This window comes from Alternaria novae-zelandiae (genome assembly GCF_023758075.1).
Source record: "Alternaria novae-zelandiae strain BMP 2774 chromosome Unknown scaffold_18, whole genome shotgun sequence".
In the NCBI taxonomy this organism is placed as follows: Eukaryota; Fungi; Ascomycota; class Dothideomycetes; order Pleosporales; family Pleosporaceae; genus Alternaria; species Alternaria novae-zelandiae.
The window spans coordinates 171705-184801 of NW_026056978.1; the positions used below are offsets into that span (position 1 = coordinate 171705).

The window sequence follows — 13097 nt, forward strand, 5'->3', positions numbered from 1 at the left end:
CGAACTGCGACATGGGTATACCCATTGCTGTCTCTCGTCGTTGTTTCAGCTTTTGCGCCTTCTCTTTTGTCAGAGCTGCCGCCAAAGCTCCCTTGTTCTCTGTGTACTCAACCATGCGTCTTAGCTCCGTCATGCCGAACGCTTCGTAGATGATCTGTTGGCGAATCTCGGAAGGCAGGCCGAGAAGACTGGCTTTCGGATACGAATGCCGAAATCGGCCTGTCGGAGCCATGATCCAGGGATAGATCCATAGTCTTACAGCGCGTTCGCGTGCGATCTGTTTCCTTGCTCCTTTCCGCAGGGTCCGACATTCGATTGTGTTGGCGATGTTGTATCCTTTCTGGTTAAGCTCCCGTCGACGTTTGAGTCTTGCCTTTTCGCGGTGATTCTTTCTTTTTGACATGGTGTAACAGTGTGTCTAGATGTGAGACTGGTCGCCCGAGGTAGTTGTAGATGGTGCGCGCCTTGTATTTCGGCGGCAAAGCGAGACGGCTTCCAAGGGGATTCGTGTCAGGCCAAAAGCTGCGAGGGTGTTGTGAGGTTGGACTCTGTGGTATCGATTCGTAATCATCAAACGATCCCTGGATGCAGGTGCGTGGACCCTGTGCTAACCGCAGGCGGTAGCGAGGCTCAACCCTGGCGCTATGCGTCACAGTGACTCATAAGCATGTCAACAAAGATAAGTTATTAAAGACGTCCTATTCTCAATTTGTCTCTCATCTGAAGTGAGACACTAGTAACAAAAAAAGAGTACCGAGCGGGGTACCCGAAGCCTACGCGACATGTCTCCCGACATCCAAGAGATTCCCATCATCAGGCCCAGTGAACTTCTTCCTTCCAGTCATGATCCAGAATATCAAGCTGATGAACATAACAACTCCTGTCGCCGCAGAAGTGTAGTTCATGTTGTCGCTTGTCACAGGCGTGACACTAGGTAGGTTGGACACGACACAGATGAATCCCAGATACAAAAACCCGATAATGTTGAGAACAATGCCCCAGCGACCGAGTGAGTACGGGCCTTCCAATCGAGTCTTCTTACCGGAGAAGTGGGCAAGAATGCGGGAGAGCAGGGGCATTAGATACGAGAGGTAGAAACCCTGTGTGGCGATGGCGATGATGGTATTGAAGCCAGTTGTTGTACCGAAGTAAATGGAGTTGAAAGCCATCTGGACGACGGCTGTCAATATAATGGCGTATACCGGCACCGATCTTGTCGAGATCTTGCTTAGTACGTTGGAGAAAGGGAGTCCGTTGTCTCTTGCAAAGGCGTATACGGCTCTTGAACCCTCCGCCATGAGCGAATTGGCGCATACTGTGGCAATGATAGCGATCATAGATGCTAATGTAGATGTTCCGGCCACACTGTTCGTGCTATTGAATATGATGGCAATGACAGGTACTCCTGTCGCGGTAGCACCTGTCTCCTCGAGATCGCCAATGCAAAAGCACAATGCGACTAGCCAGACAAACCCGGTGAAGAAGCCAATGTAAACCGACATGACTATCGCGCGGGGAGCTTGTTTCCGGGCGTTCTTGATCTCCTCGGTCATGTGCGATGGCGCATCGTAACAGCACATTCCGAAGGCTGATTGAAGTAACCCCAAGCATGTAGCATATGGCGCGTTCCATCCGGTGAAATTCTCGAAGTCGCTGAATACGTAGCTCGCCGATTGCTTATGATCGTTGGTGACCAGAATGGTGATGAGACAGACGACGAAGGAAGTGAGATTCCAGATGAAAATCGCTTTCGAAAGCTTGTTAAGGATGTGTGGCAGGTAGATGTTAGATGCCGCTGCGATGAATGTGATGAGATAGGCGATGAGTACTGTGTGCCATCGCTCTATCGTGAAGCCATAATTGAGCTGGGCGGTACCGAGAATGAAGTTCGTAGCGACGAAGTTGTTGACTGCGCCCATGCATATGATTCCGATCAGCATGAACCTGTTCATGTTAGGAAGTGATTGGGAAGTCATCTTGAGAATACACACCATCCACAGAGATAACTCATCGAGCGAGCCCAGCGTGTCGGTGCCAGGATAGCCACCCAAGAGTACTGCCCACCTGCAACAGGATATCTTAGAGACGGTCAGCTCAGCCATATAGTCAGGCACAGGTGTACATACGCGCTACACATCTCAGCCATTGAGTACGCAACAGCAAGTGTCACAAGGCAGACACACAGCCAGCCCCAGATCATGACTGGCGGCCCACCCGATTCAACACCAATGATGAGTACACCAGAGAGTGCGGTCCATGAAGTCACAATACTGAACGAGAAACCGACCATCCCAAGTAGACCAAAGCTACGCTTGAGCTCTGTGAACGCAATCAGTACACGTTCTCAACTATGACTTTGTGAACTTACCTTGGGTATATCCCAGCTGCGCCAGCACATCATCGTCGCTGTTGGCCTCCTCCACGATCTTCTTCTCTTCTGGGTTGTGCGCCATCTCTACCATCTCGATTATCACAAAACCGACAGAAAGAAGGTCAAGAGACGACTGTGAACATGCGAACAGCCCGGAAGCGATTGTTCAAGTGTTACCTAACCGCATACATATACCTGTCCGGGTATCGCGCAAACCCGTTTCTCGCAGCCATTGAACGACATGGCGCCGTCAACGGCCGAACCCTGCGTCATCCTGATAACGAGCATCTGCCCCAGGTTGTGCCTCCATTTTGGGAAGCCGCCAAGCATCTCGTACATGTCTTATCGCGCATCAAGCGTGTGGAGTGGATTGGTCGAGATAGGGAGCGGAAGCGGTATGAGGAGCAACCGGGGTGCTGGTAGAAGTGGGGTACGGTAGACGAGATGAGTTGGCTGCTATGCGGTATGTTTGCGGCTGAGAACATCCATCGGCCGGTTGCCGTCGACTTAAACTCTTCGCTATCGAATTGCAGACATGCGTACAGAGGAAGTATTGCGATGGTGTTGTGGTGTGAGGATTGAAGCACTTGCGGAAGGAGTGGAGATGCATAGGTACCTGCCGATCCCGATAACCGGCTATCGCAACCCGACGCGATAGGATCACTCAAGACAATACAAGAAATACACGAACGTAACAGACTGCCGCGCGGAGATGTGAATGTAGGCAACCTTGACGACGCGGTGTATGCACAGATGGATAGCGACATGCCCACCATCTCAACCCCTCATGGTCATCATCGTACCTGCATCACATCATCACGACATCAAGTCGTTCCTGATATACACTCAGTAGCATAAAGCTTGCGACCAAAAGACCATGACATCTCAGATCCCCACAACAACACCGTATGCCTGGCCACATAACTCAACCCTATATCCCACAACAACCGCCCTCGTCATCATAGACATGCAACGCGACTTCCTCTCACCAGGCGGCTATCTCTCCTCACAAGGCTACTCTCTAGCCCGTTTCGAGCCACTGATTCCCCGCATCGCATCCTTACTGTCCACATTCCGCCGCGCAGGCTTCCCCGTCGTACACACACGGGAAGGTCACGATCCCTCGCTAGCAACAGTCAGCAGCAGAGAAGCCCATCGGAGTCGGGTCAACGGCGCAGAAATAGGAAGTCAGGGTCCGTTGGGTCGTCTGTTGATCCGCGGTGAGGAGGGGCATGAGATTATTGAGGAGTTGAGGCCGGCGAAGGGAGAGCTGGTTATTGATAAGCCGGGACGAGGGGCGTTTGTCCATACGGAGCTTGATATGATGTTGAGAGCGAAGGGGGTGAAGAATTTGGTGGTTTGTGGGGTCACGGCGGATGCGTGTGTGAGTAGTACGGTGCGGGAGGCAAGTGACAGGGGGTTTGATGTGCTGGTTGTGGAGGATGGCGTGGAGAGTGTTAGTGAGGAGTTGAAGAGGTGGAGTCTGGAGAGTGTTAGGGTTGAGGGAGGGTTGTTTGGGGTGACGGGATGCTGTAAAGAGGTGGAGGAGGCGGTAAGAAGCTGGATCCAGAATGGGGATGACAGTTGGAGTAAGTAGGCTGCACTGAACGAGACACTTGGACAGTGTACAGAGAGGCCCATACAGTATGTTTTGCCTTTACTTCACCTCGAGAGGATTCTTGCTGCGCGTATCAACGCCGCCTCAAGGTACCTTTACTTTGCCCTGCGCGCCCAATCTGTAATCAGCTCTTGCTCAATCAGCGTATCATATACGCGACGCTCATCTCTACATCCCCACAACAACAACGTTACTTCGAAATCCCAATAAGTACACTCACGACATACTCAGGTATTCCGATTCCCACCTCAGTGCCCACTTCAGCTCTTCAATACTGACGAATCTCAGCTACAGCGCACCCAACCAACATGGCCTTCATCCCCACCGAGCATGCCTTCCCCATAAGAGTAAACGCAGTAGAACGCTTCATCGACACCTCCGCCGCCGAAACCACCTTCTGGGAAGACGCCCGAGACGACCTACAGCCCTGGACCCATTGCAACCTCAACCCAGACCTTGCTCCCATACGCGAAGGTTTCGGTTACGAAGTGCGACACTACTACAAGAGCCCGTCTGGCGATGTTGAGATATTCCCAGGTGCCCAGGGTGTGATTGTGGGTGTACCGCCGCCGGATTGTGGTCATGCTAGAGGCTATGCCAAGGTCCATGTTCCTGAACTCGACCAGGTCAAGATCGTGCCGATGGTCATACTGCGGGCTGGCAATGTTCACATTGAGGATCGCAAGTTGTACAACGAGATCATCAGTAGCCAAGGTATACTCGCTTCGAAGAGTGGACAGCCGTTTGACCAGCTTGATGTGGTTACTCAAGCGTACCTCCTGGCTATGGCTGCGACCAACGTGGAGAAGTGTTAGTGAAGCTGACGAAATGGCGGTCGGAGGATGCCAAGGTGGAAGGGGATTTGTCTGGAGTCAGCTACTGTCGAGTATAGCAGGCGATAAGCTGTGCTCGAGGCAAAGACGGCACAACATGAGTCAACGTCACAAGACAAAACAATTGGACAGCAAGGTGCATGAATATGTATGCATTGACTGAAGTAGCCAAATGAAGATCGAAGCTTCATATTGATCATTTCCAAACCACCCATGAACATAACGCCGTGAAGACCGATAGCCGTGACCAGATCATATCCGTAAACAATGTGCGACCATGCGGACAGTCCCCGACCAAGAAGCCGCAAGAAGCGGTCGATGCCGGGCGCCGATGTGTCGTGACGAGAAGAGGAGATGTTTAACCACCGAAACCGTAGAGGGTACGGCCCTGGCGCTTGAGGGCGTAGACAACGTCGAGGGAGGTGACGGTCTTGCGCTTGGCGTGCTCGGTGTAGGTGACAGCGTCACGGATAACGCTCTCGAGGAAAGTCTTGAGGACACCACGGGTCTCTTCGTAAATCACTGCGGTCATGTTAGGACTTGTCTGACATGTCGACGAGGTTGGGAATGCTTACTGGCTGAGATACGCTTGACACCACCACGGCGCGCGAGACGGCGGATAGCGGGCTTGGTGATACCCTGGATGTTGTCACGAAGAATCTTGCGGTGACGCTTGGCGCCACCCTTTCCAAGACCCTTGCCACCTTTGCCGCCTGCATAGGTATGTTAGCATGTTGTCTTGTGGTGATAATGGATGCCGCGACGGCATGGTGGTTGTGTATGAGTGTCGTGATGCGCGGTGCATTAGTGGGGGCGACGCGTTGAGCCTCAACACCAAGCGCGCCTCACCGCCATGTGCAGCAGTAACAAGCGACGACAACGTCGATGCGCGGGTAATGGAAGAGGAACAAAGATGTACTTACGTCCAGTCATGTTGTTGGTAGTTTATTGGAGATGGAGGTGATGGGTATTGGTATATCACGCGCGTTGGTGCAGCGTAAATGGCGTGGATGAAGATGAAAGCTGGGGGTTGCGAAAAGAGAAGAAAGAAAAGACCCCAAAGACGCGGGTGGGCCGGTTATATAGACGAGGGAGGCGGGCGCGGGTGCCTCTAGATCACACCTGGGCACAGAGTGGCGCTAGGCCCGGTCGGGGCGAGTCAGAACATGAAATCAAAGGCCTTGCGCCTTCACATCTGGGGGAAAATCAAAAGCGTGGAAAGCAGCACTTCCAATTCTCACCTACGCTTGCAGGCGCGCCGGGCTGCTGATGCAGGTGTCGGCGAAATGGCCCGTGCGGGAACTTCAATCGCGGCCTGCCGACGCGACTGGAACACCAACTTCGGATTGTGATAATCGCCCTGCATGCGGCTACAGCATGCTGCACTCTCTCAAAACTTACTAGAAGACGGCGACATATACACCAAGCATCTAGAACTACCATACAATGTTTTGCGCGTTTTCAACTCATTCACGGCACGCCTTCTGTACCCCCCCACGACGCGTTCACGCTGTGCACAAACTACACCAACCACCGCAACAAGCAACTAGCGAAGACGCGTTCAATTCCAGAGAAAGCCTTTTTCAATACTCTGTCTGCTCTTGTCTCTTCACAGTTACATATCATATTTGCTGTTGACTTTCTAGAAACGTCAACCTGAAGCTTTCACCGCCATGTTACAGACTCTCCAGCCTTTTCAACATGTTCACACTTCAAGGATCAAGATTTGGCTTATATCATACCCTTACTTGCTGCTTTCTGAGAAGATGCAGATGGAAATATGGCGTCATATCGGTCGCAACCTATCGTTGAGTGGTCATGTCCCACTCTTTAGATATACTTGCTGGTTGCTCAGGCGCATGCCTACCAATGCAAATGTATGAGTCACGTAATCCGTATTGCTGCCTGGAGTTGCTCTACCCGGCTGCCGTCTAAAGTCCTCAGTGGTCATGTTGGGACGAACCATGTGGCACAAGACGTGTCTACTGCGCTGGGTCTCCACATTGCGCACCTCCGCATGGATGCTCATCCGCATCGAGAGGGGTATCACGGTGGAGCAGCCATGAGAGGGTGATGTCGGGCTAAACCGTTAGCAATAGATCAAACAAGGCCTGCACTTCAAAAGCATATTTCAACACAGTCGATGTGAACTAGAAGAGATTCATTGCGAGAGCTAACTAATCAAAACGGGCTACAAACGAGGGGCATGCTACAAACTATCCATCTAACCAGAAGCGTGACATGACCATATCCACTCGCCACTTGTACCGTCTTCCAGGCCTAGAGTAAGCTTTACTTTGTCTCATCAGTCTTCTTGACAGCAGCCTCCTCATCGGCAGCCTCCTCGTAGACAGGAGGGGCGTCGTATGCTGGAAGCTCGGCGTACTCCTCCTTCTCTCCGCGCTCCTCTGCCTCTTCCACATCCTCCTCATCCAAGGCAATCGGCTGGTAGCGCTGGCCACGGACCTTGGCAACGGTAATAGCGATGAGACATCCGAGAGCCATGCCCACGAGGTATGTAAGTGTACCAGCGAAGATACCGATGAGGATAGGGACGAAGATGGTGAAGAAGGCGCGACGAGCCATCTTGGCGAAGCCGTGGTGACGGTGTTGACCCATGTGGTGAGGGTGATGGTGTGGGTGCGCCTTGCCAGGGCGGAAGCGGTGCGGGGGCTTTCCAGCAATGCCCTCATGCTCCATGGGGTTGTTGGGACGGGCACCGGCGTGGGGTCGCTTGTGGCAGCCGGGCCTAGGCTTGCGCATGTCCTTGATCTGCTCGATGCGGTCGGCCATGATGTTCTTCCACTTGCAGTAAAGCGGCCACTCGTTGCACTCCTTGTCTGATGGTGTGGCCGGGCTACGCTCAGCCTCGTTGAAGGATGCGATCATGAGGCGACCCTCCGAGTTCTTCAGAACGTTGATCTGGAGCGCAGGAGGATTGACAGTGGTGCCTTCGACCGAGGTGATTTGGAAGGTCATCGGAAGGAGCTCGGTGCCCTCCTCTGAGATAGTCTCTGCGCCGTCGTAGCGGAATTCATAGCCGGTGATTTGCAGACGTAGACCCTCTTTTGTAGATGGGTCTACCTGTGTGAGAGTGTAAGGCTGGGGAGGAAAGCCGAACGATGGCGGGTATAGTTGGGCGTTGTTGAGGTTTAAAGCGTCGCCATGGGGTCCGACGTCAAAGTCCAGGCGCTGTTGGCTGTTAGCATGTAAGGCTGTGAGGCATGTAGCCGACTACGTACGAAGGCACTCCCAACATCAGACTTCCACTTGAGGTCTTTTCCATCCAAGGTCGCAACGGCGCATCCAGGGCACTCCAGCGCGACGGATCGCTGGCTGGGGTTGATGGCGAGAGACTCAAAAGCGTGGTCGTCCCCGAGGTCTTCCACGTTCGTCACGGTCGAAGGGATGAGCACGGCGCTGGCGGCCAGCGCCAAATGGGCGAAAACACCCAACTTGCTAGGAGACATCGTGGGTTGTATTCAGGATAGTTCAAAGGTTGAAAGGCGAAGAGGTGTTGCAGAACGAAAGTATCAAGGAGGACGAGGGAGGCGGTGCCTCAGCCGTGCATTACGATTGCCGCCGCGTCATCTGTCACGTGAAGAGCCGGACCCTGAAGTTTAGCTGTCAACATGTCGCACGCGTGAAACATTCGCCGAACCAAGCAAAGCAACCAGTGAACCTAGCGACAAGGCAAAATATACTTCTGGCTTCGGAATGTTGATGTAACATCCTACTGCGCGATGTCCACGGGTGTCGGCGGCTTCTTGACGCCCGGGTGACTGCTTCCTGTGCGCTTACCGGAGCTTCCCCGACGGTCGTTCGTCTGATATCGTCGGGGACCAACGCACAGACCCGACTTTCGTCTGTAGTCTCTAGCCACTCTTTCAGTCTGTCAAGTCAGTACAGATGGGCTTGAGACTCGCAGCGATGCGCGTAAGCGCTGCCAACGTGAGCCCTTCAGCTGAGCTCACTAGGCAGCATCAGCCTAGCTCAATCATCGCAACCTCATAAGACAACACTTCACCTCGTTGTCAGATCCATCTTCAAACTTTCAATTCCGCAAAACATCATGCGACTTATTGACGCTACCACACTTGAGCTACGACTCTTCATGGATGAGTCTCTGATACCGCCATATGCCATCCTATCACACACGTGGGGCGAGGACGAAGTCACTCTACAGCAGTTTACGAACCATTCACTGCGGGACGATGCCACTTTCAAAAACAGCCGCGGCTACTGGAAGATTCTGAAAGCCTGTCAGCAAGCCCTGAGCGACCGTTTGACGTTAGTATGGGTGGACACTTGCTGCATCGACAAGAACTCTTCTGCAGAGCTGAGCGAAGCCATCAACAGTATGTTCCGGTGGTATGAACAAGCGGCGGAGTGTTACGCCTATCTCGATGATATCAATGTGGGCTCCGAAGCCTGGGCTGACAGCCTCATGTCCAATGACGATAAAGAACAGCTTGCCAGGTCGCGTTGGTTCACTCGAGGATGGACCTTACAAGAATTACTAGCTCCAAAGGAGATACGGTTCTACGCAGCAGAATAGAGATATCTTAGCAGGAAGAGCTCGTTGTGTGTGGAACTAGGGCACATCACTGGGATCAACGCAGACGTGCTTTCCAGTAAAAGCGACATGAAGGACGAGAGTATCGCAAAGCGAATGAGCTGGATAGCCGGGCGCAATACGACACGAATAGAAGACATGGTATATTCCCTGATGGGCATTTTCGACATCAACATGGAGCAAATGTATAGTGAAGGGAAAAAGGCTTTTGTTCGGCTTCAGGAACACATCATAAGGTTTTCCGCAGATCAAAGCCTATTCGCATGGGAAGAAACCCTTCCACACTCTCCTGGAACGCCCACCTCGGTATTTGCGAGTCACCCAAGGCAATTCGCCACTTCAAGCGGGATAATTAACCGCAGATTCGACGACGAATTCAGGCTACCAGAGGACTATTTGTGTACGAACCGCGGCGTCAAGATCAGGCTCCGTATCCGAAAACCGACTAATTCCTAGGGCGGATTGGCACGCAGTGAAGACGATTTCTTGGCCGTGCTCGATTGCTGCTACGAAGACTCGAAATTTGAGAACTGCTAGCCTGCCATCACAATCAGACCGCTCAAAGGGCCCAAAGGACAGTACATTCGTGTTGAAGGCCCAGCAATCCTCCCTGTTATTTTTGGCGATGTCAGCGACGCCCAGAAGCAAATGGGCGTTATATCTGTTGGCGATATAGATGACGGAGAATGGGTTTATCTTCGGGCAAAGGTTCCCGGCTGGGCTGCCCGCTGAACTTCCAAGCAAATTACAAACTGTTGAATCTCGGATACGAGAAAGCTGCATTGGATATATAACGATGAAGGTTACGTTCTAAGCGGCACATTTAGCCCGTCGATGACGATATGATTTAAACTAATTGATGAGGAATATGACCAACGCCAGAAAATGCTCAACGCTACATGGTATCTCTCGCTTCCCAATTGCCCCAAGATGAAATGATTTCAACAACACAGACCCCAAGCAATATCAACATCCCAAACGCCATGCTAATCATACAATCATGAACCCCAGAACCTTCTATGCTCACATGCGACTAACCTGCACCGGCACCCCCGGATGCATATTAAGCAAATACTGTGGACCAGGCATCGTCCCACCTCCATAATGCGTGCGACTCGTATTCCTCACATGTTGCTGCTGTTGCCTCTGTCCATCAGCACCAAACTCTCTACTATCATTCTGCTCCGCACTGTGCCCATACGGCATACTGTTCTCCTCCATCTTGCCCAGCATGACCATCTCATCGCTGTCTTCGCCTGTTCCGCGATTTTGTCGCCTCTCAGCGCGGGAATATGCGGATCCGCGTTTCCGGATGCAGGACTGAATGATGAAGATGAAGAGGAAGACGGCGATGGATATGGCGGTGTATATGAGGACGATTGGTCGGGTTTGCCCTGAGAGATGGAGTCCAAGACCGCCGGTTAGGATGAGTAGGACGAGGGAGGCTGAAGCGAGGGGTGTGTGGAGTGCCTTCTGGAGGCGGGGTAGGTACGGTTTTAGGGACGGGAGGATGCTGGTTAGGAGGAGGGGTAGGAGGGATATGAAGGCGATGATTTGGTGCGGGGTGTTGAATGCTTTCGACTGGGTACGCGTTAGTATGGGGATGTTGACGTCGACGAAGGGGTAACTTACGCGATTATACTGTGCACTGGTAACTCCTCCCAATACATAACTGACAAGCAGGAAGATCATGATGAGTACGCTGAAGACGACGTGTATCTTGATGTTCTTGAAGAAGGCTACAAGCAGCACGTTGAGTGGCCAGAGTAGGAAGAGCGCTAGACATCCTATGACTGCGTGTGCGAGGTTCGCTCGGTCGTGGTCTCGGGTCATGTCGCCCACCATGCTTACGCCGTTCAAGGCGTTGCTCTTTGCTGGTACGCCGCCTGGTCCAGTCGCTATTGCCATGTCCATGGTGAAGTGACCGTAGCGGATGTGGCGTTTGAGGTTTGCAGAGGGTGAGTCGGATTGCAGGTTTTGTCCATGACCAAAAGCATAAATCATCGGGTGTGCTGTCGCTTCCGTGTCGATGAAAGAGCGGCAGTTGCCACATCGCGCCCTCAAGATGAGCATGTCGTCGTCGACTCTGGTTCCTGGGAGGACGGTAAGGGAGACTGAGGAGTTGAAGGTTGGTTCCGCGGCTTTGGATCCGATGCGTGTGGATATCGTTACGTCTGGTACTTGTTAGTATAATTGTCGTTGTTCGAAGTTACGTGAAAGCGTACTATCGCTCTTTTCATTGGGGTACATGATGAACATCAGACTCCCTTCCATCTTCTCTCCAAACCCAACGCCGACCCATGAGTACGCCGGACTGGCGTAGTAGATGAACACATCATCTGAGTCGTCCGCGATGTTGAGAGAGAACTGTGTTTCTGTCCGATCAAGGTAGAATGTCGATGCGGTAGTGACGTTCGTTGTTGTGTTTTGGCATGATATGAGCGCTGGGAACACTGCGCAACAAGTAAGCAACGTGAAAGGAAAGACAAGCAATCGTATGTAGTTCAAACCACTAGAGATGACTTACAAGCCAGCAGCGCAAGTACCACACCCACTCTCTGCCGTACGTGTATCATGGCAAACATATCTCAGTACCAAATAGCACTCAAAAGCGCGCGCAATAATCAACCAAGCTCTTCAGTTTCAAGGCAATGAAATGGAAAAGAACGGGAAGAAAAGAGCGAACAGCAAAGCAATACCCAATTAATCCCCTCAAAAGTAAAGTACCACAGCATAAACAAGCCCTAAACCCAACGCCTCCCCCATCGGGGACCTTATACTTTGCATACAAACCTACTCCTACACGCCAAACCCCATGCCTGCCAACACGCCGCACATGAAACAACCACAAACCCGACCCCACCAACCGCTCGTCCAACCACCCGCCTTGCCGCAACGCCAGCTCAAGAATGTCTTATCTTGGAACAAAGTCGCCTATGACGAGGGCAGCCACTCAGCAGCGCGACGAGCTGGAAATTGAGCTCGTGTGGAGCGGGCGCTTAGGGGACGGACAGGGTTTCGAGCGTGTTCGCCGCGTCGTGTAACAGGCGTGGAAGCGCCCGTACAAGACAGGGGGGACGTGCCAAGCGGGGTAAGCGGCGCCCGCGGGCGTCGTCTGTATTTTTAGCCTTGCAGCGCGAGCGCGCTGTATATAGTACACTTCGGGTAGAAAGGAACAGCGTAATTGGAAATATGTGTACGACGTAACGTTGTCTTCGATCGTGTTAGTGACCGCGATTCCGATGGAAAAGGCAAGGGCTTGAATGAACTTGTGGTCTGATCGTGTGTGCACCCTTGCTTTTGCGGCATGCACACAGCCATCACTAAAAGCAGTCCGACGCCAGACTTCACTAGAATAGGTTTTATCGATAGTTCGCAAACAGATAGATCACAACGTCAACGCCAATAAAGCTCATGAATTTGATTGGTAACCGCAGAAAAAAGAGAATTATGTACCTCCCCGCCATCCGCCACTTTGATCGATTTCCACATCCGAAAAAGCATCAAAGAAACTGCAAAAACCACCTCTTTCTTACTCGCTCCGGGTATGCTAGTCATAATCGTCATAGTCATTAGTGCTACAGGCCGTATCCTCGTCACAGGTTGCAGAGATCTTGTGAGTCGTTCGGTGTCAGGTTGAGACTTTCTCCGACAAGCGCGCTGGAAGACCGTGAACGTTGCTCGGAGGTGGCGAGACAT

The 13097-nt window shown here is 52.3% G+C and overlaps 6 protein-coding genes across 6 annotated transcripts; 2 read left to right on the plus strand and 4 right to left on the minus strand.

Annotated features, from left to right (window-relative positions):
* Positions 1-773: 773 nt before the first annotated feature.
* Positions 774-2462, minus strand: J4E88_008172 (uncharacterized protein; the record flags this gene model as incomplete). The annotated part of the gene is made up of 4 exons (XM_049401785.1): positions 774-1944; positions 1992-2078; positions 2127-2319; positions 2369-2462. 4 exons carry the CDS (start codon positions 2460-2462, stop codon positions 774-776), a joined length of 1545 nt encoding a protein of 514 aa, XP_049252323.1.
* Positions 2463-3248: 786 nt separating this feature from the next.
* On the plus strand, positions 3249-4804 carry J4E88_008173 (uncharacterized protein; the record flags this gene model as incomplete). Its single annotated transcript, XM_049401786.1, has 3 exons — positions 3249-3827; positions 4003-4015; positions 4278-4804. 3 exons carry the CDS (start codon positions 3249-3251, stop codon positions 4802-4804), a joined length of 1119 nt encoding a protein of 372 aa, XP_049252324.1.
* A 376-nt stretch (positions 4805-5180) lies between these two features.
* On the minus strand, positions 5181-5755 carry J4E88_008174 (uncharacterized protein; the record flags this gene model as incomplete). The annotated part of the gene is made up of 3 exons (XM_049401787.1): positions 5181-5344; positions 5398-5535; positions 5746-5755. The coding sequence occupies 3 exons, from the start codon at positions 5753-5755 to the stop codon at positions 5181-5183; spliced, it is 312 nt and encodes a 103-aa protein (XP_049252325.1).
* Positions 5756-7114: 1359 nt separating this feature from the next.
* On the minus strand, positions 7115-8292 carry J4E88_008175 (uncharacterized protein; the record flags this gene model as incomplete). Its single annotated transcript, XM_049401788.1, has 2 exons — positions 7115-8014; positions 8065-8292. 2 exons carry the CDS (start codon positions 8290-8292, stop codon positions 7115-7117), a joined length of 1128 nt encoding a protein of 375 aa, XP_049252326.1.
* A 460-nt stretch (positions 8293-8752) lies between these two features.
* J4E88_008176 (uncharacterized protein) lies at positions 8753-9380 on the plus strand (the record flags this gene model as incomplete). Its single annotated transcript, XM_049401789.1, has 2 exons — positions 8753-8758; positions 8787-9380. The coding sequence occupies 2 exons, from the start codon at positions 8753-8755 to the stop codon at positions 9378-9380; spliced, it is 600 nt and encodes a 199-aa protein (XP_049252327.1).
* A 1041-nt stretch (positions 9381-10421) lies between these two features.
* On the minus strand, positions 10422-11974 carry J4E88_008177 (uncharacterized protein; the record flags this gene model as incomplete). Its single annotated transcript, XM_049401790.1, has 4 exons — positions 10422-10979; positions 11031-11572; positions 11624-11842; positions 11926-11974. The coding sequence occupies 4 exons, from the start codon at positions 11972-11974 to the stop codon at positions 10422-10424; spliced, it is 1368 nt and encodes a 455-aa protein (XP_049252328.1).
* Between the last annotated feature and the right edge of the window lie 1123 nt (positions 11975-13097).